Genomic DNA, 27,748 nt, shown 5'->3' on the forward strand with positions numbered 1-27,748 from the left:
CGGCGGCGGCGGGGCCGGGACCGGGCCCTGGGGGCGGCGGCGGCGGCGGCGGCGGCGGCGGGAGCGGAGCGGGGGGGGGGAGGGGAACGGAACCGGCCTGGGCCTCAAGGAACGGCGGGGGGGGGGGCCGGGGGCAGCGCTGAGAGGGCCCCGGAGGGCGGCGAGATGGCGGAGACGATCGTGAGTGGGGCCCGGCGGCGGGGGAGGGGCGATGAGGCAGCAGAAACCGGGGGGGGGCGGCGGGGAAGGCCCCGGTGGTGGGGGGGGGGGTTGGGGGGGTAAGGGGAGGCCCCCCCCGAGCCCCGGGGCCTTCCTCTGCCCCCTGGCAGCCCCCTCAGGGGGGTCCTGCCCGGTCCCGGGGGGGCAGCGTTGACGTTCGCTGCTTTTTACCGCCTCCTGTGCCCGGTTTTTGTTTATTTTTTTATATTTCGCCCACCAAAGTTGCCGTTTTTGCCTCGTCTCCGGCTTTAAACTTCAAGCAGGGAGCGTGAGGACAGCGGTGTTTACGCTCGCTGCCACCCCGTCCCTTTTTACCACCTCCTGTGCCCGGTTTTTCTTTATATTTTTATATTTTGCTCCACCAAAGTTGCCGTTTTTCCCCCATTTCTGACTTAAGGCTGCAGCAGGGAACGTGAGGACACCGGTGTTCACATTCTGTGCTTCCCCAGCCTTTTTTACCACCTTCCATGCCTAGACTTTGTGTATATTTTTATATTTTAGCCCTCAAACTTGCCATTTTCCCCCCATTTCTGACTTAAGACTGCAGCAGCGAGCTTGAGGACACCAGAGTTTACATTCACTGCTTCCCCAGCCCTTTATTACCACATCTATGCCCAATTTTTGTGTATATTTTTATATTTTACCCCCCAAAGTTGCCATTTTTCCCCACTTCCGACTTAACGCTTCATCAAAAGCAACACAGAACGTTTCCTGGCTTCGTGTCTCTCCATTATAAACCAACGCAGGATGTTCCTCTCTGCGTCCCCTCATTAGCCATGCAATTTGCACGCCACTAACGAGGCTTGGAGCCCGTCGGCACCGGTCCGGCCGGTGGTTGTGGCGCTGGATGCGTCCCTCCCGGAGCAGCTCTGATCCACCCTTGTCCTAAAAGTTTGGTTCCGTGTCCGAGGGCAGAGCTGTGACAAAACAAAAAGCAGTTTTAGTGTTTTATTTTCCCTGCCAGCTTCTCGCAGGGCCTCATCCATTAGGGTAATTAATCCTTGGGCGTGTAGTGCCACGCAGGAGGGAATTACTGCCTGGTGTGGTTGTGCTCTGACGAGGAGCAGCGTTAAAAACTGTTGCGGGGGGGATTAATTGTGCTGGAGTGGTGGGCTCCGTGTCCCCACAGCTAACGGGGGCTGTCCTCTTCTCCCCACAGATCATCCGCGTGCAGTCTCCAGACGGGGTGAAGCGCATCACGGCCACCAAGCGCGAGACCGTGGCCACGTTCCTCAAGAAGGTAGCCGAGCCCGGCACGTGCTTTGCCCAGCTGTGGAAAACTGCTTCTATTGATAGAGCTGAAACTAGATCCCTCGTTGTAACTCCAGAGGGATAAATAACCAATTTAAAGAGGAAAACTTCTCAGCTTTTCGGTTGGGATCCTTGGGGCAGGAGCTTTCCTGCGACAGGACAACAAATTTTGTGTTCTCCCAGCGGTTGGGGGAGCCCAGGCTGACAGCAGCACAGGGGAGATTTTGGGAGCCAACGGCTGCTGCGGGGGATTGGCCTCTTCAGCACGATCCAGTTGTGATTCAGCTGCATCGTTGTGCTTTCGGTGCCATTTGGGTGCGTTTTGCATGCTGCCAGGTTTCCATTATCGTTCTGGAGAGAGCAGGCAGGTGGTGAAGGCGAGTTTGGGAAGGGAGCTGAGGTCCTCTGGGGCCTTCTGGGGCAGGTTTCCACCCCGAGGCGTGAGGAACACAGCAAACTGTCAGGTTGGGGGTGGCTGCAGCTCGCAGTTCTCCATTTCCTCCCCTCCTGGAACCCCCAGGTGAGGATTTCTTTCCTTCCTAAGAGAAAAGCTGCCCTGGGCAGCTGGGTTTCCTTTCCCCCTGCAAGGAGGAAGGGGAGCAGACTGAAGTTCTGCTGGTTTTAGGTCACTTGATTTGTTCTACACTTGTCCCCAGACCACAGCAGCGATCCCCTCCTGACCAAGCAAAATCCTGATGGATTTCAGGGCTGGGTCACAGATACCCACTGCTCTCTGAACAGTCCCACCCAAGGAAAAAGTTTTTTTGCTTTCAAAACCTCTGGGACACGCTGCTTGATTTCAGGAGCTCCTGTTGCTGGAGGGAGCAGGGAACAATTGTGCTTGCAGCGACTGTTGGAACAAAAGCAGCAGTGCTCACTGAAATTGTCTGCTGATCGGGGAAAAATGCACCCTCGTGCAGAGCTGAATAAAAGAAATGCTTGGGTTTCTTTCCTGAGACAGGGTTTGCAGCTTTGCTCTTCCACCACAGATCTGTGCAGGTTAACGGCTGTGGATTTTAACGCCTTTCAGACTAAGGGGCACCTTGATCGTGGCTCTTTGTCTTTTGGAGCACGTCCTGTTGGATGATAAACGTATAAACTCTCAGGTACATCATGGTTAGTGTCGAGCTAGGAGCTGGAGCCTTTTGTTAAAGGGCTGTGAGATTTGTCTCCTCCAAAAACACTGAAGTCTGTCATCGGAGACAAAGGTCTGGGCCAAGAAATCCTGGTCGTAGGAAGATGAGAGCAGCGTGGTGCATGCTGGCAAGGCTGGAGTGGGAGCACTGGGGTAACAGAGGATGGTTCCCCCCCCCGAGTCATTACAGCTTCCCAGATGTAGGTTTTATGCTGTTTTTGTGTTGTAGGAGCGAGAATCGCTTTCTGTTTCAGTTGCTTTTTTAACAAACTGCTTGTGTTTCTGAGTGTTTCTGTTTTTCTCAGTTTCCCTGTGCCTTCAGAAAAGAGGATGAATTCAGCTAAGCTTTTGCAATAGAAGTTCCCCGGACTTAGCGCTTGCTCTGAGCAGCTTTCAGCACCTGACCCGGGGTGTGAGGTATCTTAAACTTTGCCATTCTTTCTCTTTCAGGTTGCAAAAGAATTTGGTTTCAGGAATAATGGGTTTTCTGTCTACACCAATAGAAACAGGACAGGAGAGATCACAGCATCACAAAACAAATCCCTCAACTTACTGAAAATCAAGTGAGTCCTGACAGGGAGCGCTGGGGGTGCAGGGGGAGCTTTGTACAGCAGGGTGCCTCTTCTCTCAGCCTGTCTGAACTCTTTTTTCCCCCCCCCGAGCTGGGCAGCAGCAGGAGCTATCACGTTACCGCAGGCCTCAGCTTTCAGAGGTCACTCAGCAGCAGCTACTCGGAGAGGAGAGCCTGGCAGACGTGCAAAAATGGGGGGGGAGCAAACTGACGAGGCGTCGGGCTGTGGCAGCCGTTTCTGAGCTCTCTTCTTGCCTCTGTTTGCTTGTGGGGAGGCAGCACCAGGCCGCTCTTTGCTCCTTTGCAGCCTGCAGCGAGCTCCCTCATCCCTGCCCTCGCTCACGCTGCGCTTTGGGGTTTTTTCCTGCATCAGTGCCAGCCTGATAATCCCCTGCGCAGAAGCCAGGGTTCCTGTTCTCCTGTTCCTGTCGTAGCCAGGTCCCTGGGGAGATCAGAGGTGCCACGTGGTGCACGCACCTTGTGTTTGGTTGGGAACGTCTTTGTTCTGTTAAAGTCAAGAATAATGTTATTATACCAACTTAAAATATAAGAGCTGTTCCTGCTGTGTGCAGCTTGTCACTTGGATGTGCCAGCGCTGGCAGCTGCCCTGGGAGGGCTGTGGCGACGTGTGCAGGATCCACGTCAGCCCCTTCCCCTGCTGGAGCTGTTGCCTCTCTCCATGGGCTCCTTCCACTTTTTCCTTCCTCCTTTTCTGTTGGTCTTTGCTGACGAAAAGTTGTCTTTGTGCGAACACCTGAAGCAGGAGAAGAAGGTAGCTAATGGCTAGGAGAGCCACATTCACTAATCTGCCTGCGGACTGAGATAAATCACGCACTGCTCCATGGTTTTGGGGGGTTTTGCTACCCAAAAGCAGGCCCTGAAGGTGCGTGTGGACACGGGTGTGGTTTGTAACATGCAGCAAGCTGAGCACACAGCGTCTCCTACACTATGTAGGGCAAAAAAGACGATTCCTTCAAGTGGTCAGGGTGGAGATCTGGCGTAGCTCAGTCCCTGCTGAAAGGGGCTGGTGGAGAGGGCAGAGCAGGAGCCTTTCCAGCTGCCTGAGCACGGCGTGAGGCTCCTCACCTGGCTTCCCACCCCAGCCTTGGAGGCAAGGTTCGTGCTCCTCTGACGCCCTCGTGTTGTTCTTGCTCCCCCACAGGCACGGCGATATGCTGTTTCTCTACCCCTCGAGCCCAGCGGGCTCTTCCTCAGAGACCATGGACACCTCTGTCTCCCAAAGCTTGCGGCCTGCGGGGGCCCCCCAGGTGGTGGAAGATGAGATCGACCAGTATCTGATCAAACAGGACGGGAAGATTTACCGAAATCGAGACCAGCAGCTGTAAGTACCACAGGCTGCTGTTCCACCGGCGCGTCTGCGCCTTCCCTGACGGTGACATCTTGCCCAAAACCAGCAGCCAGGAAGCGTGCTCTGGGAACTGCTGCCCGAGCCACTGCTTTATCCCTCGCTTTGAAACGTTCACAAGGGAAAACAGCTCTCGCCATTGTCCTGCAAGGTTAAGCGGAGGCTCTGGTGAGCTGAGGAAGGAAGCAGATACCAAAATTCCAGGGTCTTTGCCAGGAAGGACTCGTTCAGAGCATCTATTGTTTTGATCAAGGTGGCCCCTGTTCGGGGACTTGTGATCGTATATTTTGTGCTCTTGAAACATTTGGAGCTCCAGATTAAAAGGAATACTTTGAATTCTTCCCCGGGATGTCCTGGCAGCTGGTGGTGCCGTGGGGAAGTGCTGGCTCGTGCTGCGTGTGTGGCACGCTGCTTCCAAGGCTCTGCTAGCTTCTGTCCCATCTGGTCCCAACATGAGGCTCCCCGCTGGCTGGTCCCGAGGTGGCAGGCGTGCAGAGCAGCAGGGCCAGGTCCCCACCTCGCATGAGAGGTGATAAAGCAGCAAGGTTTGGTTTGTGAATCGCCGACAGCTCCTCTGCCAGAGCAGAGCTCGGAGATCTCGTGCCTCTCCCCGCTCCATGCAGCGCTGAGCTGAGCGTGAGGCACGTCACCAAGGTGTCCCGAGCTGGAGCCCTTCTGTGGCTTCACATCCAGCCACTCCCTATAAAGGAAAAACAAAGAAGTGAGGGGAACGAGTGGAAGCCTCATCCAGTGTCAGAGATGTGGAATTTGGACTCGGGTCCCTGCCTCCGCTCGGTTTTTGGCTTCCTTTCCATCACGTGCTGTTCTTAACCTTTCTCTGAAACCAGGGAGTCCGTTCTGCTCGCAGAAACGCAGCAAAGTTTAACTTTGCCAAACCCCTTAGCTGCGAGGGGCTTAGATAAACAAAGCAGCTTGTATTTTTGTACAAGCAATAATACAATGGTGACTTAATACCCCCATAAATCTGCACTGATGCTGCTAAAATGGCCTCTGTCTGGATGGTTGTTTTTTGTGGCTCATTGTTAACAACGTCCCAGTTGGCTCCTGGCCTGACGGCTGTGCTGGTTGTTGGCTTGGGGCTAGGCCCCTCTGCAAAGTAGCTCCTGAAAGGGCTTGAGGAAAAAATTTTAAAGGCACCCAGGAATTCTTTCTAAGACAGAGGAGCTCACCCTTCCCCATTGTGTCGTCTTCCATGTGGTTTATCTTTGGTGCTGCAGCAGCGAGGAAGTTTGGAGGGAGGCAGCCTTTACGGGGAAAATCCTATCTAACCTTCTCAGGCTGATGATAAATGAGGGAAATGTCACATTACTGAAACAATAAAGGCGAAACCCACCACTCCGTGGCAAAAACATTGTCTTTAACTTGACCGCATTTTTCAAAAGAATAAATGAAGGTATTGTTCTTAGCAGGGAGCCAAAGCCCAGTGGCGGATATTTATGATAAAAAGTGTGTGTCTGGGCTTGTTCCTGTATTTGTGAGTGCATATCAATCTAAACATGAAGGGATGCTGGCGTTCGGCGGAGTGCATTAGCAGCCTTTAGTGGTCCTTTATGTACATTATCTGCCACAATACTTTGTTAAAAGCAATGCTGCAACTGGATCCCATCCATCTCGTCTTCAGAAGAGCCAACATCCATACTGCTCTCTAGAGGCCTTCTTTGGAAAACTAGCACTGACCTGTTCCTCGTGCTGGGGCAGAGGTGCAGGGTTTCGTGGTGCCTTTTTGTTCTTTTTTAGGTTTAAATTGATTGCCTCGGGAAGGAGATGCTCTCCCCGCTGTTTTGTAACTTCACCCAGCAGGTCTTTGTCTGTCCGATAAACACATGCTCCCCTGTTTGTTCCAGACCATCCTCGGTGCCTGATAAAGGATGAATGTTTTGGTTGCCTTTTTTGTTGAATTTACACAGGCCGGCCCTGTGACACGTGTTCAAAATGCTTTGAATTGAAATACAACCTCAATGTGGGGTCGTAAAACTTGAGAAGCTGTGATCTGCCCCTGGTTCACGTGGCTGTTCGGAGCAGAGCTGTTTGCCAGTGGCACGGACATCGGGAGGGTTTGATCTTGACCTGGGACTCTCACATTTAAGCTCAAGCTGTTGCTGTCTCCATGCACAAAATTATTTTGTGATGATGGCTCTGTAATATCCCCTAATAGGCGGGGGGGTTGCCCAGGGTAATGTGATTTTACAGAGCTTTTACACCAAAATTGTTAAACTGTACAAGTCAGCGCAGATTAACTTTTCCTTTCTTGTGCTAATTCTGTTTCTCTTTGCGTAGGTGTCGCCACGGCCCCCTGGGTAAATGCGTGCACTGTGTACCACTAGAGGTAAGAGCCCCCAGAAAGGCACACGGGAGCGTGTCACCCGAAGCTCTCGGGCTCGGTTTCTTGCAGTCTGAATGCTTTTCCTCGTGGTGCTGCCCACACGGAGGTGGCAGCTCTGAGTCAGAGCCCTGCCGTGTGCTCCCGGCCAGGACAGCTGAAGCTCCTTCGTGACCCTGGCTTTGTCCTGGTGAACGCTCTGTTTTTCTGCGGTAATGGTTTTAACAGAAGGTGCTGCAGCACAGCTCCAATTTTCCTCCCTCTTTGCTCTTGCCCAAGTCTTCTTGTTTCAGCCCCTCTCTTCACTCAGCCCAGCACTTCCCAGTTTAACCACACATTATTCAGGTTGAAGGCAGCGTTAGCGACGCCTACAAACGTGCTAAGCTGTGTAATTTATGGCACGAAGCAGCGATCCCTGAAAAGTCTCTGCGAGCCAGGCTGGCTGTTCCCCTGCTTCCCTGCCGTGTGCTCTGGAAGTTCTTTGGCCGTATTTGAGCAGCTGGGCTTTTTGTTTGTTGTTACATATTGAAAGGAAAAAGCGTTTTGCCTTTGAGGCTCACTCTGATTTGTGGAGCCAATCTGTTATAAAAGTAGGAGGCGATAATAAAACTCGCTGTTGTAAAGTCCCACTGTTTCTGTCACAGTAGTAGCTGCCTTGAAAAAGAGCCTAAATTTTCTTGATTGCTTCCACATTGAGAGCCGGTGGGGTTGGATCTAGAACATCCATTTGTTGAGCGATCAATGTATGATCAGACAGGTGTCTGACCTGGCTTTTCTTTGTGTGGTGTTTTTGGCAGCCTTTTGATGAGGATTATTTAAACCATCTGGAACCTCCTGTGAAGCATATGTCGTTCCATGCCTACATCAGGAAGCTGACCGGAGGGGCAGACAAGTAAGAAAATCTCCGTGTTTAAGGGAATCTAGTTGTAGGGGTTTTTTGTTTGTTTTTAAAAAAAATAAATCCCACACAGTTCTCACTGGAGTAATGTTGGATACAGCTTACGAATGTCAAGCTGAGGAGAACACACTTTTTTATTTTTTTAAATACGTTTTTTGGTTGTGGATATTTTTTTGTGCGTGTGGCAAACTAATTGCTTCCAGGAACACTACTGATGGGGGAGAGGAGGCCAGATGGAAGGTAAGAGGTTCCCTAATTACACCGAGCTCCAAGCCTGGGTCTCAACCTTGTGGAGAGGCGTTGAGGCTGCTGAGGCTTCCTCGGGGTCTGATTCTGTTCTGCACCATGCTCCACGCGCTCTCAGAAACCTCTTGTGGAGCCATGGATCACCACCTACTAATGGGAAACAAGGCATTGCATCCCTGCCTCTTAATGGGGTTGAGGATGCTACAGTGAGGCCAGATAAGCACTGAACAAAGAGGAGGCACAGAAAGCAGGATTTGTTTCAGCCTCTGATGCCTCGCTGTGGCACACGTGCTCTGTGAAGGATCTGAAGTCTCCTTTGGTGCTGTTGGTGAACCCACCCTTTTCTGAAATGCAGCTCCTTTAAATAAATGATGTGGGGATGTAACCTTCTCCCTCCCGTTCCTAAATGCTGTTGGGAATTTTTAAATGTTTTCATGAGATGTAGCTCAGGCCCATAACACTTTGATTTGAAAGGAACTTCCCTTTACAGGAAGCTTTGTGCACATGAAAGGAGCTTTAATTTGCCCTAGCGATATAATCTATTACTTGCCACGCGCTGCATCAATTATTTAAGCTGGATCCCATGAGTTTTCTCTGTCTTCTCTTGCTTGAGTACCTGATTAGGAGGTGGGCTGGGGGGCACGTGTCAGCCTCTTGACCTGCCTCACTAAGTGGGCAGCAGAGGTCACCTGGGGACTTGCATAATTCCTGCGTCCCCAAGGAGTTTGGAGGGGCACTTTGAGATCCTTGGAAGATGCAAAGCATCGGTGTCACCGTGTCTCCTCTGCCCTGCTTCCTCTGTTATTTTTCTGTCCACTTGTTTTTGTTTGTTTGTGGGTGTTTTTTTTTTTTTGAGACCCAGAAGCATTTACCATGGTAACAGCAGCCTTCTCTTTTCCTTCTTGCAGGGGGAAATTTGTTGCCCTGGAAAACATCAGCTGCAAGATCAAATCGGGCTGTGAAGGACACCCTCCTTGGCCGGAAGGCATTTGTACAAAGTGTCAGCCAAGTGCCATCACTCTCAATAGGCAGGTGAGACAGTGCTCGCAGGGGCCCTTGAGCTTAGAGCTGGGAAGAGTCTTGACTTTTATTTTTGGAGAGATGACTTCAAGAACAGCCAACTTGGAGCGGGAAGCCTTTGCGTATTGGCAGTTGTTGGGGAAATGGCTGTTAAGGTCTTCAGTCCTTGCAGAAAAGGACTCCAGAATCTATCTGGTTCAGCAGTTTCCTCTTAATGGGAAGGACATCTGAGCTGGCACCACTAGCAAAGAATCTCCACTCTCTTTCCTCATGGGATCCAAAGGCCCACCCGCTGTTTTTTCTTGTTTCTGCTCAAATTTCACTGTCTCTTCTAGCTGCAAGAGTTCGTGGGATAAGGGCCCTAGTCAGGACACCAAGCTCAGGGGATTTGGGGGCTGCGCAGCGCTTCCCCGCAGCCCAGCCCGGGCTGAATTCTGCGTGCTGGGCAGGGAGAGGTGCTGGATGGGGAAACTGAGGCAGAGTGGTGTGGGACGGGGAGGGAGCCGGCGTTCCCTGCTCCTGGCAGGGTTCAGCTGTGAGGGGTGGCGAGTGTCCTGTGCTGCTGGGGGCCCTGGGGGAAGGGTTTGGCGATAGGCAAAGGGACCCGACCTAGTTGAGGATGGCCCTGACGCTTGAACTTTGTCAAACAGAAATACAGGCATGTTGACAACATCATGTTTGAGAACCACACAATTGCAGATCGCTTCCTAGACTTCTGGCGGAAGACAGGAAACCAACATCTTGGGTATTTGTATGGCCGGTACACGGAGCACAAAGACATCCCTCTGGGGATCCGGGCCGAGGTCGCTGCCATCTACGAACCCCCACAGGTAATACGAGCCCTGCGCCCTAGCCTCACTGTCGACTCGTAATCAGGGAACACAAACACTTTTCTGTTTGGGAAACCTCTCGAGTTATTTCCAACTGCAGCTCCGTGAGGAAAACAGTCCCATGAAAAAGGAGTTGTGATTTACGCCGTGCTGTGCGCCGTCGTCACTGCTGCTTATTGCCTCTGAAAGAGTTTTAAAACCCAGATTAGCTTTTTATTACTCTTATATTTTCTTTTACATTGCTCTGTGCTCGGATGATTTAAAGCTCGGGAGGCTTCAGAACAGTGGGTTTCACTTGTTATGTTTTCCTTGATGACTGGGTTTCCAAGGTTATGGTACAGAACAGTCCTTAAAACAAATTCTATAGCAGGAAAAAAAAAAAAAGTTGGCCCTTGCTACGATTTCTTATCAGCTGTCCGGGAATAGTTAAAGCAGCTTAATTAGACAAATAAAGTCTGCCACCTTGATTGAGGGGTGGAGGATAAGATTGGAGACCTCGGGAGCTGCCTGCTGCTGGCTCCGGGGCGGGCAGGAGCGGCCGCGAGTCCCCGCTAGATGGTGCAAGGCACCGCACGGTGCGCGCTCAGGCTCCACCAAGCTCATCCCATGGGCTCCAGCCAGAGCGGGTCCCCTGGTGCCTGGCCTCACAGCAAGCCCAAAAGCTGAACTCAGAGTTATGGAGCTGAAAATGGAGCTGGCAGACGTGAAAAGCCACTCTGCCCTTAACGCAAGGCTTGGTTTGAGTCTGAGTTTGCCTGTTGGCTTCTTCTCTGCTGAGCAGAGTCACTTCTGTAAGTGCAGACCCTCGGTATGTGAATGTATTGTGGGGGGGGGATTCTGTGGATTATGTGCTTTCTTCCTCTTGGTTTCTGCAAGGTTTCTAGAGTAAAACACAAAAAAATTATCCTTAGAAAAAATACACGGGTCTTCAGGACTGTGCGTTTGAGAGCAGAACTGCAAACCTTTTGTAAACTCTTCCATTTATTTCAAATATCAGCGCAGCCATGCCCTCTGTGTTTCAGTATCTCTGTTAAGCCCGTGCTTTGGAAGTTCATGTGTTCTAGCTGTGCACAGGAAAAGTGAGGAAGCTTTTGCTCTCCTGGCAAGCAGTCTCTGCTGTGCTTCTTGGCAGAGCAGCTCCCCACACGAGAAAGCTCGCCTCTGAAACGCACCCAGATGGAGTCGTGTTTTCCAGAACGTGGGGGGAAGGCCTGGGTGTGGGCTCTCGGATTCACTGGACTTCTGCCTCGGTGCGGCTCAAAGACTCAAACAAACGGAGCAGGAGTACAGAACTGGCAGGTTGAACAGAGCTTTGGAACATTTTATAATCCCTCGCCTTTTCCAAAGCGCTCAGAGACGGCGATAGCCTGTCTGTAAGTGCTGAGCAAGGGTCTTTCATTCATAAACCCCAACACGCTTTGCAGGCTTATCTGAAGAGCTCCTGCAGGATGGGTCTGTGAGCAAAGGAGGTCTCGGGGGTGAAAATCAGTGCTAGTGCTGAAGGGAAAACCCCTAACCCTGCTTCCATCCTCTGCCTCGCTCCAGGTGATGGCTAAGGGTGCTGTGGTTTTTCCTGTTCTGTTTTACTAGCAAGATTTTAATTTTTTTTTCTTTTGCTGCAGATTGGTACACAGAACAGCCTGGAGATCCTGGAAGATCCAAAAGCAGAGGTTGTGGATGAGATTGCTGCCAAGCTTGGACTGAGAAAGGTTAGGATGCTGTTGGGTGTCACACGTTTTTGCATATGAAGAAAGTCCCTGGCAGTTCTCTTCAGCTCCACAGGGTTATTCGAGATCGTTTGGGCACATTTCAAATCTAGCATAAGTGTCAGTAGCTCATATGCTCTCGAGTATTAAAAAAAAATAAATAAAAGAGCATTTTACTGAGCATGAGCATACAGCAGAGCTGTTCAGCTGCAGTCAGCAGTCCTCTGTCATGAATGACATCAAAGGGAATAGCAAAGAAATAGAAACACAAATTTCCCTTTATTTCTCCTCTGATAGGAGCCATTCCTGGTAGCATCTTCCCAGTGAGTGCTAATTGGGCACAGATGTAGCTGAAGTTGCCTTCTGAGTTTGTTCTTCCTTTTGACAGAATCTGTGCTCCACTTCCAGGAGCAGAGGCTCCTGCTTGATTTTTATTCCCGTCTGTGGGTCCTGCCTCATGTTGCTGCTCAGGCAGGCGGCGGGGAGTTGATCTGGACGTGGATTAGGGGTGCAGGTCCCCCAGCAGCTGAGCCTCAGTCCTCCCTTCTCCTTGTGCCCGCAGCCTGTCAGTAGCCCAATCAGGATGTATGGGCACTGGGATCTCGGTTTGCTGACATCTCCCAAACCTGTACTGATGTTTTCTGCTTTGGGAAATCTTTTGGTATCATGTGAATGCCAGGAATGAGACGTACACAAACAAGAATTGACTTGCTAAAGAAAACACAAATCAGAAAAGACTCGGTACGGTAGACTATAAACATCTGTGGTGAGATCTTTTGTTCTCCGAAGATAAGATCTTCAGCCTCTTGCCAGTGTCTGGAGCAAAGCTTCTGTGTGTGTTATTTATTTCCACGCTTTCCCTTTGCTTCTCACATCAGACATTTTTCATCAGAGTGATTTAACGTGCAGCTCGCTGCTGGTTGCAGATTTTTGTCTTTCTGGGCTCCGCCAGGAACCTGAATCAGCAGTTCCCTCTCTCTGAAGGGTTAATGCTCCAGGAGCTGGTCACGAGGAGGCTGCTGAGAGCTGTTTTTAGCACGTGTGTGGAGAAGGGTTCATGCAGCGGTGTGTGTGTGTGTGTGTACACATCTCTGCTCCTATGTGCAAACAATGCAAAAAGCAGGAATGTGTTTTTTGGAACGGGGCAGGCCGATTTGGAATGAATCATGCTCCAGTGGGAGCACACGAGCTTTATCTTAGCTAGTGACTGCGAGCTTCAAAATGAGATCATGTGAGCTGCTTTGTCATCTGCTGGCGCTTCGGATGCCGCTTTGCTCTGAATGCTCGATAGGAAATGCTTTTTGCTGTGGGTGGGAGGAGTAGCGGCTGAGAGGCCTCTTGCAGCCTCCAGATCTTTCCATGAAAAAATATTCCAGAGTGAAACATAAAGCTGCAGGTGCCCCCGGCCGGCCAGCTGGCATGCTGCTCCTGGAAATCGTATTCAAATGAGCCCGGCACAGCTGGGAGAGCCATTTCCTTCAGGCAGCATGCAGCAGGCCCTCGCAGGGCTGTGCGAGGAGCCAAGAACATCTTGTCCTGCTAGGAGAAAATGTATAAGCTCTCTTCTGTGGGTTTGGGGTTTTTCTTTCTTTTTTTTTTTTTTCTTTCTTAAAGCAACTTTCTCCATAATGCTGCCTTATAGGTTGGCTGGATATTTACTGATCTGGTCTCTGAAGACACGCGGAAAGGGACTGTGCGGTACAGCAGGAACAAGGTGAGGCTCGAGTGTGTCCCTGATTGCTGCTGCTGATACTGAGGGTTTGTGCAATCACCTAAATGCTGATGCTGCCAAACGGGGCACTGAGTGAGACAGGGCTGGAGGTGACACTGGGACCGGAATTCTTGTGAAATGTGGTTTTTAGAAGCTGTCGAAGGACAAGGAGCTGGAGCTCCAAGAGCACTGTTAGGGGGTTTGAAGCTGTTTGGCTAGCAGGCAAAGCTGCCTGCAGCCCTTCTCCCACCCTGCTTTTAAGAAAATTGTGCTGGTGGTTTCAGAAAAGTTAGTAGAGTGGAGAGAATGGGTTTGTGAGAGATGCAAATTCAGCCAGCAAAAGTGATTCAGCAGGAGGATGTTCCTGTGGGCTGGGCTTTGCGAGGTGCGTGGTTTGGGTGCTCAGGCGTTGACCTCCTCGCAGTTTCCTGTAATTCTAAAATCGGCGGCAGCCCTTCAGAAAACAAAACCCCGTAACAAAGCCAGTGTGTGAAGGTGGGTGGAACCGAAAGTGGGACAGTCCTTCTGGCGAAAGCCACGCTCAGGGCTGGAGGAGTGATAAGTCACATTCTTTTCCCGGTCTCTGCAGCAGCTTTCTACGAAAGCATGTTTTACTAGGGTGTTGGTAGTTTTCCTTGGCCGCAGACCAGGGAAATAGGTCCCGGCTACATCGTGTTGTCCTTTCTATTGACATCTCTGCTCTTCCCTCAGGACACGTATTATCTCAGTGCAGAAGAGTGCATCACAGCTGGAAACTTTCAGAACCAGCAGCCCAACATCTGTCGCCTTTCTCCAGATGGTCATTTTGGATCCAAGTTTGTCACAGTTGTGGCTACAGGTATAAACTGGCCTCAGCTCGCCCGCGTCTCTTGATTACACTCGAATTATCTTTTGTTAACAGAAGTAGAATACGCAGCTCTGCTAGAGGAAGTTGAACGTCCTGGTCCCCATCTGTCCTATTTAACGAGGGTTTTGCCTTGTTCCATCAAGTAAAATACCTTTTTTTGTTGTTGTTCTGTTCCCTGTGATGTCTCCTCTTCAACTATTTACCCTGTCCCCTGCAGGAAATTTAGTTGAGGCTCATACCTGGAGCACCCACCTCTCTGATACAGAAAGTATTTTTTGCCTGCAGCCAGGGGAGTAGCTGCTGATTGCTTTTCTGTTTCAAATCTTTAAGTTCCAAATTCTGTTTCCTCAAAGCGGCAGCGCAGAACCACGGCGATCCAGATCCTGAAAGTTACTCTGGGTGGTTCAGCATAAAGGAGGGTCCTTTATCTCCCTTGTGCTGCTGTCAGGGAAACCCTTGCGGAGGATTCTCTGCTCTGCCGTGCGTGGAAGCCTTTTTTGTTTGCCTGAATAAAACGGAGAAGCCTGCACAATGCTTTGCTTTGTCACCTCGGATTTTAGCCATTTTCACAGCAAGTCTCCAGAGGCACTGTGGAATAGTTTGTGCTGCCTGGGCCGCGAGGGGCGATGCTGGCACACGCTGGGAGAGTTGTAGCATTAGGAGTTCAATCTGCTGTTCTTCATGGGATGACACGTGTATTCATTTAAAATTTCCCTGGAGCAGATACGCTGGGTTCTGGGTCTATTTAGCACAATGAAAAAAAAAACAAAAACAAAAACATGACTTCCAAACAGCATCCAATATAAAAACTGAAAGTGTGATATTGTGCTGCCTTTCTGAGCCCAGGTTTTGTAAGCGTTCTTGGAGCGTTTTTCAGCAAAAACGCTGTCTTTCAGTTAACGAGCTCGTGCAATTAGACAGCTGCCCCTGCATTCCAGAGTGCTAAACGCATCAATCTTTCATTATAAATAAATGTGCGTCTCGCTCACTCTTTTTAATTTAATTTATTATTATTTTTATTTCTTAAACAAGGGTGTTTTACTGAGAAAATGATAGCTAGCTTTGTTTAGGCCTTCCCCCGTGTCTTGGTCTATGTTTAATTTCTAGGAGTGTTTGTTCTGGAGCAGTGAGTGATTGAGGTTAGAGATCAAAGGGAAGAAAACGAATATTTCCTCTTTTCTGTTCCAGATAATTTCATTCTCTTCTGTTCTATCAGCCCATCAGGTTTCTATTTAGACACTTGATTCCTTCCTTTTGTGCAGTATAAATATAATTGGATAGTTTGCATCAACTTTGCCTTTAAATCCTCTACATGGATTAATTCCTCTCCCCTCCTGAATTCCTAGGTTTGGAAATCGTAATGTTTTCCTACCATCTGTCTGTATCTTCTCTTTCCAGTTGTATTCTAATGACATATGACCCGATGTTGCTTACATTATCCAAATTAAAGCGCCAAACATGTGATCTATCAGTGAGCCAGGGTCTTAATTTCCACTTTCCATGTCAGATTTCCACCGAGCCATCCATTATGGGCTGAGAAAACACTTTTTCTTCTTATGCCTGACATTGCTAGGTGACAAACCCTGACTCCGCAGCTCGTGGTACACTGGAAATAAAACAGGCTTGCAGGAGTTGTGTGCCTGGTTTATGTTTTGGAAGAGAGAGGATACCTGCAGGGTGCTGGGGTGGATGCTGTCAGGAGCCTTCCAAGAGGGCAGCTTGGCTTTGTTTAAGCTCCTGGCAAAGTGCTCTCGCTGTCCCATTAGGCGAGGTGTGAAAATAGTGCTGAGAAGTGCACGTTGCTAACTACAAGGAGAAATACTTACTAGAAATGCTCCCCGTGCAGCAGCACAGCCACTGTCTTCTCACCATTCCTCACTGTCACAAGGACTGTTGTGTCTTGCCGTGCCTCTCCGAGCTGCTCCGAGCAAATCTCTCTCCTGTGCAACTCTGACCCGGGCTCTTCTCTTGCAGGTGGTCCCGACAACCAGGTTCACTTCGAGGGGTACCAGGTCTCCAACCAGTGCATGGCACTGGTTCGGGATGAGTGTCTGCTGCCCTGCCGAGATGCACCGGAGCTGGGCTACGCAAAGGAGTCCAGCAGCGAGCAGTATGTGCCTGATGTGTTCTATAAGGTAAGCGCTGCGTGCTCGTGGGTGGGGGAGCTGCGAAAACAGCTCTGCTGCGTGCCTGGAAATCGGCATGGCCAGCTCAGGAAAGGATGTCTTTGAGGTCTGAACTATTTTCAGTAGTAACCGTTCACCACATGTCTGCAAAGTAATTGCATAAGCTCCATTTCCCCCTCGTAAAAGTGCTGTTAGGGTTTCCAGTGCTGCAGTAGCCATTGGCGATCCAGCTTCTAAATAAGGGCTGCAGCGATCTGCTGAGAGCCCGTAGCAAGTGCTCCGAATTCACCTCCTCTTCTGTATTTGTTGGCTGAATCTGCCGTGGCTCTCTGTTGATTTTAACCCCCAGCTGCGTTCAGCTTCCTCCACGGTTGTGTGGTGTGTGCTAGCACAAAGCAGCGGGTTCCTTACACAGTGCTGGGGATTTGCTCGTGTGTGACACGCCGACAGGCACCGACTGGGCAGCAGATGCACCAAAAGTTAGTGCAGCTCATGCAGCAAGAGGAGAAACAGCCCTGTGCGTGCTTCTCTGCAACAAAAGGAGGGTGAGAAGGCTTTCAGAGCAGTGGCAGGGCCCAAAGGCGTCCCTGGTGTTCCTCCCTAGCACTGGGGCTCCTGCCTGTGCCCAGCGAGGACAGTGAGGGATAGCTGCATCCTGCGTGCATCCAGAACGCTCCTATTGAAGTGTCGTGCTAGAGCACTGCTGGTGTCTGGCCTGCTGCAGTTCTCGGTACAGTTTTCGTGATGAATGGACTGTCATCGTTCACTTGGCAGTTGTTTCTGCAGATCTTCAGACCTCCAGTATCTGCGGGGCTGAGTTAGAAACTTGGGGACAGGATCTCCGTGGAGGCTAATGGCACCGCTGCTCAAACTTGTGTATGTTGGTGCCCTGTGAGCAAGGACAGGGGAATTAATTAATGGCACTGCTTGCCAGCTAATTAGCCATCCATCACCCCAGTTAGTTATCTCATTCTTGTCTGTGTCTGATATTCAAAGCCTGCTCAGCCTGCAGCGCTCCTGCCATCTGTATTAAAGCTGTCTGCTGAGCAGTACAGGATATGCAGAGCTGCCATTGTTTGAGACAACCGAAACGAGCACGCTGCGCGCCATCAGCAGGAAAGGAGCTTGTCAGGATGCTCTTGCACTGCCCGAACCTGAGACTGATAGATGCCAGCCTGGGTGAATTACCCCACCAGACTCTAACCCCCATCTACCCCTCGATGCTGCGCTGTTGGGTTGTTTTAACCCCACCTGAAAACAAGGAGGACCTTTTGGCTAAACTCAGGATTTGAGAGCGATCCGTCCTTTGGGGAAAAGCAGCTAAAATCCTCACCTTTTCCCTCAGCTCGCTGTTAGGAGCTGATAAGCCGGGTCCGTTGGAGATGCAGCAGGGCTGGGTTGTGCAATGGTTGGCCTGGAGCGCGGAGATGACTTCACCTCCTGGCGTGCTGTGGTCCTGCTCCGCGGGAGCCCGCGCCGTGCCACATCGGGGTGCAGCCCCGCAGGAGGTCCCGCAGGTCTGTGTCCCACATGTGGGCCACCCTGGGTGTTTGGGAGCAGGAAGCCGGTGGGTGTTCCCCCAAGGTCTTCCCTGCGATTCGTAATCTGAAGCAGGGAGATAAACAAAACGCACGCTGATGGCTCCAGCCTCCTCTGGAAATTTCCATCAGCCACTGATTCACTGGGTCGGGCTGCAGCTTAGTTCGTGTTTTATAACTTCTCTCCCTAATTGCCTTTTTCATGATGTGCTCGAGGAAGGCCTGAGGACTGCTCTGGCGGGTGTGATTGTCCTCCAGCCTTAAACGTGTTTGGCTGTAGGATCTCCTAATTATTTTTTTTTTTTGGTATGTTCTTAAATCAATGGAAAGCTTAGTCACTCCTGGCTTTGAAAACCTTTGGGGTCTCATTAAATGTGCAAGGCTTGAGGTCAGAGACACTACCTCATGGTTACTGGGTTGGTGACAGCGATGGTGTCAAAGCACTGGTTAAATACACTGCGAGGAGCAGGAGTCCGCTTCTTGGCCGCATGCTTACGGACATCTGGTTCGTGGTGCAGCACCCTTCTTCCCCTTTCTTTGTCAAAACTGCAGGAGCTGAGCAGCTTTTGCCCCAGTCCTTGATGTGGGGGTTACCCCTGTGCTGTCTCCCCACATCTGTTTTTGGGCAGAAAGCTGCGCTTTTGGCCAGTTGCTGCGTTTTGTGTCGGGCTGAGAAGCTCCCACTGGTGTAGAGAGAGAAATCCCCAGATACATTTCAATGTTACGTGCAAATATTCGTTCGAAAAGCCTTTTAGGATGAAAGGGGCTGTACAAATTTATTATAATTGGATGCAAACCAGAAGGTCAGCGCTGGTCTAGCACGGATGTATTTATAGAACAACTTTGCATCCAGATGCAAGAAGAAAAAATCTCTTGAACTCGTGTGTCTCCTGTAGCAGGGTAAGGGAGTAGGTTCGCCTCCACCCCTGCAGATAGCAGAGGTGCTGATGTCTGCACGGTGAAGTCACGCTGCTCAGAGGTGTTTCTCTGCCTGAAATTGTTGCTGGTACTTGAGCAGTGACTGCTAGGAAATGCACCCCGATGGGGAAGGGGTAGGAGAGCTGCAGCTTCAGGGGCTTCAGTGCACGCACCCAGCTGCCAGGAAATAAAAGGACATCGAGCAGTGAGCCATTCTTGCATGTTTTGCACCACTTTGTGGTTGCAGAGTGGAAGCGGGGGCTTCCACGACCCCAGGGCTGCAGCCCTTCTGCTGAACGTGACGGCGGCGTGGTGGCAGGGGTGGGCTTTTCTCCCGTGGAAACAGGAAAACTGATGGCACCAGCGTTGTCCTGCCAGGATGAGGCATTTTTCCTGAGCCTCTAGCCTTGTGATTTCTGTATGTCTTTACCATTCTCTTTACGTTGGCCACTAGCCCTGCTGCTCGGAGGAACCACCCCAGTGGAATTGGCAGCCTGTGCTTTCTGCACGCAGCCTTTGCTTTCCTGGCTTGTGAAGGCTGGAGCTCTGCTCTAGCGTGAAAGTCGAGGGCTTTGGGGACCGGCGAGTACAAGTTGCTTCCCTCTGAGAGACGCCCCTCCAGGTAAGATCAGCCAGAAGGAAGAAAACATCCCCCTCGCCTCCCAGGTTGCCTGCAAAGCGTCACAGCAGCCCTCTGCTTGCAGGCAAAGACGAGGATGTTGCAGTGAGCACTTCGCCTTGTTTCCCAGCTGGGTGAGGGAGAGCCCAGCTGAATGACACACGGACATTTTCAGTGCCTTCTGCCCTTCAGCAGTTACCTCCTTCATCCGCCTGGCTCTAAAAAGCAACCATATTGATTTCAATTTTGCTAAGAATGTCACTTCCAACCTATGGGATGATTACCCAGCGCTGAAATTGCTTGCTCAGTGCCTCAGTCGGGTCTGATCCTTCTCGTCAGGCTGCCTGTGCCCAGCAGTGCACTGCCTGCACGCTCCCTGCTCCCACTCTGCTGGGTCTATAGCTGCAGCAGGGCCAAACTCTGCTCCCCGCAGCCCAAACAGAGCAGGAAGGAGGATTGCTGTGTTTTACAACCCTTTGAAACATCTCAACAATCAGATTTGGGGACTGGGAAAGGCTTTGGCTCTTCCCACAGTTGTTTACCCCAGCACAGAGCAAACACGAAGATGTCATCCGTGCAGCGAGTTGCATTTTACAGCTGCCTCGCTGTTCCCCAGCATTTCTTCGGGATGCTGTAAGACAAGAACCCTTCACAATGGCAGCAGTGTTGTGAAAGAGCCCTTTGCCCCCGCAGGGTCCGGCAAGAGCATTTTTGCTTTACAACACTTGAGGCTGTGTCCGACCAGACGTCTTCGTGAACAAATGTGCTCCCATCTGGCCCGGGCAGTGACCAAACGGGACGCGGACCCCCAGCTGCTCTCAGCCACTCTGTCTCCCTCGTGGCACGCGTTGCTTCTGCCCCTGCACTTTGAAATCCTCTTCCCGGGCAGGATGCAATAGCCAGGCTGCGCAGAGACCTCTGCAGGGAGCTCTCACCAGCAGCCACGGACTTCCCCTGCCTGGCCTCCGCCCAGAGCTTGTGCTGGGCTGGAAAAGCCTTCCTAGCCTTAAATGTCCCAGCTGCTCCGGGGAGGAGGATGCTCGATTAGCTCACGGGGAGTCTCCTGAGAAGGGCTTCAACTCTCCCTGACCTGTTGCTTACTCGGAGAAAAGTCGCTTCATTTCTGCACGTCGTCAGCTGCCTGTCTGGGTGAGTTTGAGCCCGGTGCAGCTCCTGGACAGCAGCAGAGGGAAAGGCGGCTCCGGGCTCCCTTAGCACCCAGAGCCAGGGCTGCTCAGCCCCGTGCCAGCTGCCATCACCCTCCTCTTGGAGATGCTGAAGCCCCCCAGGACCACCTCTGCCCGATCCTGTTTTCTGCCTCCAACCAGCGGTTTTGAGCGCCTGATGCAATCTGCAGTTTGCTCCTGTCTTCGGGATGATTCATTGTCCAGATCCTCCGGGGCCGTGCTGCCTGATTTCTGTCCAGGTGCCAAATATCTGTGCCTCTCCGTTAACCGCTTCCTGCCCTCCCTTAACGGAGCACGTTTTTGGCTGGGGGGGGCTCTGGGGTGCGAGGCACAGCAGCACAGCACCTCATGCTCCGCGGCCAAACGCAGGATGAGGATGTCCCCCTCCTAGCAACCCTCCCAGCTTGACGTTTGTTAGGACCTCTAAAATGTAATTGTCTAATAAAACGGTGCACGGGGGGCTGCGGGAGAGCGCCGGCGTGGGCAAGGGGGGGGGTTTGTGGCAGGGTCTGGACGCGTCGAGACCCTCTGAGCCGGGGGCAGCGAGGTTGCAGCGCGACGCTAACTGTGCCGTGCGTGTCTCGAAGGCCTCGGCAGCGTGACATTAAAAAGGAGGCATTTAACATGGAAATCCCCAGAGGCGGAGATTAAAGAGAACAGGTGCTGGAAAAATGTTTCTGCATATTAGAACTTAATTAGATTTGAAAATGAATTCCAGATGGGCTAATTATGTGTGAGTTGTTGCAGGTTCTTTCTTGCAGGGGCAGGATTGTGTTTGGGAAGCTGATTTGGTTTGATTGGATTTGATTCCTGACTCTCGCGGTATCGCTGCGATCTAGAAGCAGGTTAGCTCGCAGGCCCTGTGATCTCTCTGAAAAGGCTCCACGTCTCCTGCTGCTCCTGTCAGAGCCAGAGAGATCTGAGGCCACAAGCCACCAGGCTTGTTGCTGAAATAACCACGGGGCCAACAACCTGTCATGTTCAAGGAGAAGAGATCCTTATCGGGCTTGCTTTTAAAAGGAGCTTCAAAGACTGCAAGGTAGATTCCTACAAAGGGAGCCGTTCCTGGGGACAGGGGCTGCTCGGGGTGGAGGTGGGGAGGGGGCTCGCGGAAGGGGGGTCGTTGCCTGGAGCAGGGCAGCGAGCCGCAGCCTGCTCGGGCCGTGTCCGGCGGGGTGCACCGTGAGAGCGGGGTGCTGGCTGCCTCCACGCATACCTGAGCTGCGTAAATACCAGCGGGGCTGAGAAATGCTGATAGCAGGGGGGGTGGTGTAAAAACAGGGAAAAACACAGCTCGCCAGGGGAGGCTGTCAGCCACGGGCAGCTCGTCCCAAAGCGCGCGGCTCCATCACTCGCTGGCTCATCCCGAGGAGTGCTGCCCCAAATCCGCAGCTCGTGGCTGCTCGCAGAGCTCCCCAAAAGCCCCCGTGGGTGTCGGGGTGCCCGTGGGCCTCAGCAGCCTCGGGTCTGCCACTGGGACCCCGCTCGCTCAATGCAAACTTTTATGTAGGGTCTCTGATGGGGAATTATGGGCGTGTAATTTATATGGGGCCCGATGAATGATTTATAACATGTTAAGTGATGATTTAGGGAGAGAATACAACCCCCTCTTACAGAATCTTTAATGAAAAGTGTCACTTCTTATGAATTTATTTCTGAAGCTGTGTTTGAACTCGGCGTGTTTGACATAAATCACGTCTAATTGTCATTTTGTGATTAATGAACATATGCTGGCCATTTTTCTCCATAATTAAACTTTATGTTCAATTCGCCTGGCAAAACCAAACAAGTTTGCGCGCTGCGCTGTGCTGGCCCTTCAGGTCTGCAGGAGGAAATGCCTGGATTTCCAGTTCCCGAGCAGGACTTGAGTGCTCAGAGCAGGGACTCGTGGCCAGGTCTGCAGAAAGTCAGGTTTGCTTTGGCTGATGTGGATCTCTCCCTCGTTTCTACGACAATTCTGCACCTTAAGTGGCCTTTACCCTGCTCAGATAATGCTGGCCGTCTCTCTGGTGGTGATGGCAGAGGCAAAACAAGAGCAAGGTGCTGTGTTTGTCCCAAAACACTCCCTTGGCTCGCAGGGAGACGGGTGAGTGGCTTAGAGCTGCAGAGGGCTCGAACCTCGGGGAGCTGCAGGGAGCTGGGCAGCTCTGCCCTGACCCCAGCACACGGTGTGGTGCCAGCAGGTTCTTTCCTACATGCTGAAAATCCCCGAGCTCCAACACGAGTGTCCGGGGCAGCGTCCCTCCTGCTTCACACCGTTCTGCACCGGGGATTAACGCTCCTCTTCTTCTTCTTCCAGGACATAGACAAGTTTGGCAACGAGATCACCCAGCTGGCTCGCCCGCTCCCAGTCGAGTACCTGATCATAGATGTAAGTAGCTGCTGCACTCACGGGGCAAAATGAACTTCCTCACCCACCTCTGGAATTCACACTGGAGCTGATTTGTGGGACAGGCTCTGCTCCTCTCCTCTTTTACCTCTGCGGAGAGGAACTCCTAGCAGAGAGGCGCAGGAGCAGCGTTCCCCGGGGTGATTGCAGTGCCCCGGGGTGATTTTAGTGCTCGTGGGGAGCAGCATGCAGTGGTGCAGAGGTTTGCTGCCCGGGGAGGCCCTGCCTGCTCTTATCACTGCGTGGATGTGGCACGGAGCCATCCGGCAGGGGAAGCAGCCAGCCCCACGGATACGTGTGCTGGGCACCACCTGACAGGGGAGCTCATTAGAAAGCTCCCATTGTCTGTCTTAGCAGCAATTAAGACTCCAGCTCCTTGTAGTGACTCAGCAAACCGGGTTGCTGCTCCAAAAATGCCTTTTCCTGGGGGAGGGAGGACAAGACAGAGCACGGGGCTTGGCTGGAGCAGGGCCACCGCCTGCCCCCGAGCGAGCCCTGCCAGGCCCTGCGGCACAGCTCTGCCCTTTTGGCTCGGAAGGGAAGTGTTACGGTGCGTGAAAGGCAGGGAAGCAAATAATTCAGATGACAGATGATGCTGCCGGAGTCGGAGGCGGTGCCAATAACGATTAAATCCTCCCGAAGCAACTGGTCTGGCCCAGCTGCCCCTGGCACAGGCGCTGCCCCGCGGCACGGGGAAGCTGGCAGCCCGGAGGCTTCCCCCTTGCTCTTGCCTCGAGCACACAAACTGCGAGCCCACAAACTGCCCAATTTTGGAGCCCTCGGGCTGGCAGGGTGACGTGCCAGCTGGGGAAACGCCGTGTTCAGGACAAGGGGCCCGTGGTGCAGGTCCCCCCGACACCCTGTGCCAGCCAGCAGCTCTGGAACGTATTTATTACTCGAGCAGTAAAGGCATCTGCTTCCGGGCTACCTGGGGTGTAATTAAGATGAAAACAGATTGATGGAACATGCAGTTAGGGGCAGTCTGGAAAGCTGCGTTTCTGAAGCATCTTGGTTTGTCTCTTTTTTTTAAAAAAAAAAAAAAAAAGTGGCATTATTGAAGTTAATGCTGCTCTGGCAGGTATTTCTGCCTACAGAGAGCCTCTGTCAGGGCAGAGTGACTGACAGCAGAGCTTTGAATCCCCCGGAACGAGGGCTGGTGTAAATGTCAGTCGCTGGCTGCTGCTGCGCCCAGGCACCTCTGGAGGAAGGTGGGCACGAGGTGGGCTGGGCGCAGGGTGCTGGTGCACCCCAAGCAGGTGCACGGCCTGTTAAATGAGGTGCAGAGCTGTTCTCTGAGCACCCAGCCCAGAACAGAGCCCCTGTGTCCCCATCCTGGTCAGGGGCCGTGCTGTGCCCCCCCCAGGTGCTAAGGAGACCCCCGGGGTGACCCCAAGCAGCGGCTCCCAGCGCGGGGCAGAGCTGTGGTGGGAGCTTTGCAAAGGGGACGCTCTCTGCAGCACCGTTTCGTGGTGCTTCGGGCTCAGTGCATTTCCCACAGCTCCATTCAAAGTGCCTGCCTGGAGCTGGGGTTGTGCTGGTTGGAATAAACCTTTAAATATTAAAAGCCATCAGAAAATCCATGCTGGGATTGCCTTCCCGGCTGAGCCCTGCCTGCTCTCAGCTCTCAGCAGCTTTTCTTCCCGTGTCCCTTTTGCCTCTCCTGCTCTCAGTGCTCTGATCGCCCTTTCTTGGATTTCCAGATCACCACGACTTTCCCCAAGGATCCAGTCTACACTTTTTCTATCTCTCAAAACCCGTTTCCCATCGAGAACCGCGATGTGCTGGGAGAAACTCAGGTAAGCACTCAACACCAAAACCACCTCACGCAGAGACATCATCTGCTCCCCTTTCCCTCTCCAAAGGCTGCCCGAGGACAGCTGCAGTCGTGCCCTGAGATCACCCCTCCGTGCCTCAGCCCGGCGTTTGACAAACCCCTTCCTGCTCTGCACAGCGTCTGCGTGCAGATGAGGGGCCGGGCACTGTTCCCTGCCTGCCTGGTGATGAACTCTGTGCTCTGCCAGATAACCCGGGGAGGTGGGGAGCCACCCGGCCGTGCTCCAGCCCCACGGACAGGACAGGACCCACTGGTGACAGGAGCAGGGTCTCTTGAAGCAGCTCCGGCAGTGCTTTTTTCCCTTCCTGCACTGCTGCTGCAAACACCACGACCTCTTGCCCAAGAGCCCCGTAGCCTTGAGCAGAGGCAGCTGCCGGACAGCCCGAGGCGTGCACGGGGTTTTGCCAGCGCACAGAAGTCCTGAGTGGCTTTAAAGCAGCAACAGCCAGTTCCTCTTAAGAGCCTGTGCCAAAGATGTCAAAGACTTCCTCCAAAAGCAAGCACAGGAGGAGGGCCGCTGCCCGGCGCGGCGCTGACAGGCTGGGAGAGGTCGGCTGCTCATCGCCCTCGTCTGTTGGAGAGCAGGGAGGAGGAGGCTGGGGATGAAGGGGCTGCTTTCCCCTCATCCACCTCTTTTTTTCCTCAAGGACTGGGCTTTGTGTTGAGCTGACAGCCCCTGCCCAACGCTTCCTGGGGCTGGGCTCAGCCTTTCGTGGGCTAGGGTGGTTTGGTGCTTGGGTCGGAGGGGCAGCGCGGACCCAAAGGTCCTCTCCCTTGGAAGCTCTCAGCTAAAACCCAGCCAACCAGCCCGGGGGGTGATTTGGGTGATTTTTGCTCAAAAGGGGAACGTTGGTGTCTGGTGGTGGAGCTGAAAACGGAGTTACGACGCAGGGGGAAAAGTGACTTTTTTTTTATTACCTCCCTGTCTCCGCAGGACTTCCACAGCTTGGCCACGTACCTGTCCCAGAACACTTCCTCCGTTTTCCTAGACATCATTTCTGATTTCCATCTGCTCCTCTTCCTGGTCACGAACGAGGTCATGCCTCTGCGGGTACGTAACGGGAGGGAACGGCCGTGTCAGCGCCGCCAGCCCTGCCCTCGGTGTCCCCCGGAGTCCCTCGGTGTCCCCTGGTGCTCCGAGGACACCGCCCCAGCCCCGGACACGGCCCCAGGCCGGGTTCCTGCAGCCAGGCAGGACGTGCAGCTGGCCCAGTGCCTGTTCTTCCCGGCTGCCCTTTCAGCAGAGAGTTCAAGAAGTGAAAGCGAAGCCCCCGGCTGGCCCGAGAGCTCTCCGAGCACCACTCGGAGCAGCGAGGGGGTGGCGGCTGCTCGCATGGCCACAGCCTGCACGGAGCCAACTTGGCCGCGGCTCAGAGAGCTGGAAACGTTTAAGAAAATAATAATTATAACAAAATCTCAGAATCAGAAATCCCTGTTGTAACGAGAACGAGACCAGAGCCCCCACACCTCCGCGAGGCCCCCTCTTGGCCTGGCACCGGTGTCTGGGTGCCTGCCCTGGCCCCCGGTTCACGTCTGCACCCCGGGACCTTGCCGTGCGGAGCGGCGTGCCAGCGAAACGAGCCGTGTGTGTGTGCCAGAGACCTTGTGGGCGCCGGGGGCCGAGCATGTGCGGGGCAGCTGGGCTGACCCTGGGCGGCTGGAGATCGGGCTTGGGGCCGGGCACGGCGCTCTCTGGGGCGCCTGGTTTGGAAAAATTTGGGAACTGGGCTCAGCCGCAGCCTCCCGGCGCAGGGAGGAGAAGGATTTGGGTGCTAGGGGGGGGTCTGCACGCCGGGGGGAGCAGAGGGGTTGCAGCTCTGGCGTGGTGTGAGTGGTGGAGGAGGGCAGGAGGAGTGCCCGGTGCTGATTTTTCCCCTTTTATTTGTTTGTGGCTTTCAGGACAGCATCAGCTTGTTGCTGGAAGCCGTGAGAACCAAGAACGAGGAGCTCGCCCAGACCTGGAAGAAATCGGAGCAGTGGGCCACCATCGAGCAGCTCTGCAGTAAGAAGGGGGGCTCGGGGCCGTGCCCCCTCACCCCTCGGGCCAGGGGCTGGTGGGAGGGGGCTGTGGGCAGCATCTCTGCTCCGAGCGGGGCTGGGGGAGCAGGGCTGGGGTCTTTGTGGGGTTTTTGGTGCTTGATGTGGGGTGGTTGAGCCCTGCGCCCACCTGGGAGCAGCCCCCAGCCCCTCTCTTGTTTCTCACTATTTTTTTTTTCTTTTTTTTTTCTCCCCCCAGGCACGGTCGGCGTGCAGCTCCCCGGCCTGCAGGAGTACGGTGCCATGGGGGGGTCGCCCCACGCCGTCTCGGCGGCCATGTGGGCCTGCCAGCACTGCACCTTCATGAACCAGCCGGGCACGGAGCACTGCGAGATGTGCAGCCTGCCCCGCACCTAGCCCCCCCCTCACAGCCCCCAGCACGGAGCCAGCCCCCCGGCAGCAGCAGTGGTGCTCGTCCCCTCTTCAGCCTCCCCCCACCTTGCTTCCCGCACCCCCCCAGGGGCCAGGAGCCGGTCAGAGTGGGGGGTGGCTCTGCTCCTGCTCCCCCCTCGCTTTTTTGGGGCAGCCCCATCCCCGTGGGGCTCCTTTTAGGAACCTTCACCCCGCGGGGCCACGCTCTCTGCTGTCCCCAGCGCGGCTTTGGCCTGCTCCTGGTGTCCCCGGGGGGCTCGGGGCTGCTCCAGGGCCCCCCCTCCCCACCCACCCCCCCCTGCCCAAGGTGTCCCCCAGGCTGTAGAGGTGACGGGGGGGGTGGTGACACCTTCCTCCCCCCACTTTTGCACCCCTGCAGCTCCCTGCTGCCACCCTGGGGTTTCCCTAAGGGCCAGCGTGTGCCTGTGAGCAGCCCCCCGGGGGGGGGCACATCCCTGTTCCCCCCTTGGCATCACTCCCTGTGCTGGGATCCTCCTGGGGGAGGCAGGACGGGTGATTTTCCCCCCCCCACAACCACCAAGGGCTCTGGGGTGAGCCCCCAGGGGAGCTCATCCCCTCCTGGGGGG

General features: G+C 53.4%; 1 protein-coding gene and 1 long non-coding RNA gene across 2 annotated transcripts; both read left to right on the forward strand.

Annotated features, from left to right (window-relative positions):
• On the forward strand, window positions 1–27,560 carry NPLOC4 (NPL4 homolog, ubiquitin recognition factor). Its single transcript, XM_068654845.1, has 17 exons — window positions 1–180; window positions 1,379–1,459; window positions 3,056–3,168; window positions 4,339–4,518; window positions 6,841–6,889; window positions 7,681–7,775; window positions 8,936–9,059; window positions 9,698–9,877; window positions 11,500–11,586; window positions 13,226–13,297; window positions 14,006–14,132; window positions 16,116–16,276; window positions 22,829–22,900; window positions 24,619–24,714; window positions 25,687–25,803; window positions 26,652–26,754; window positions 26,989–27,560. Exons 1-17 carry the CDS (start codon window positions 166–168, stop codon window positions 27,144–27,146), a joined length of 1,830 nt encoding a protein of 609 aa, XP_068510946.1. The 5' UTR covers window positions 1–165; the 3' UTR covers window positions 27,147–27,560.
• Window positions 16,283–22,822, forward strand: LOC137841681 (uncharacterized). Its single transcript, XR_011088691.1, has 3 exons — window positions 16,283–20,768; window positions 21,277–21,568; window positions 22,350–22,822. It is a non-coding gene; the product is annotated as an uncharacterized lncRNA (long non-coding RNA).
• Window positions 27,561–27,748: the final 188 nt, after the last annotated feature.

Source organism: Anas acuta, chromosome 18, assembly GCF_963932015.1.
Source record: "Anas acuta chromosome 18, bAnaAcu1.1, whole genome shotgun sequence".
Taxonomy (NCBI): Eukaryota; Metazoa; Chordata; class Aves; order Anseriformes; family Anatidae; genus Anas; species Anas acuta.

Bases quoted from the DNA above. Each gene is read 5' to 3' on its own strand.
- NPLOC4 (XM_068654845.1), top strand. The intron at 9,060-9,697 runs GTGAGACAGTGC...TTTGTCAAACAG, and splicing joins CCATCACTCTCAATAGGCAG to AAATACAGGCATGTTGACAA. The intron at 13,298-14,005 runs GTGAGGCTCGAG...CTCTTCCCTCAG, and splicing joins TGCGGTACAGCAGGAACAAG to GACACGTATTATCTCAGTGC.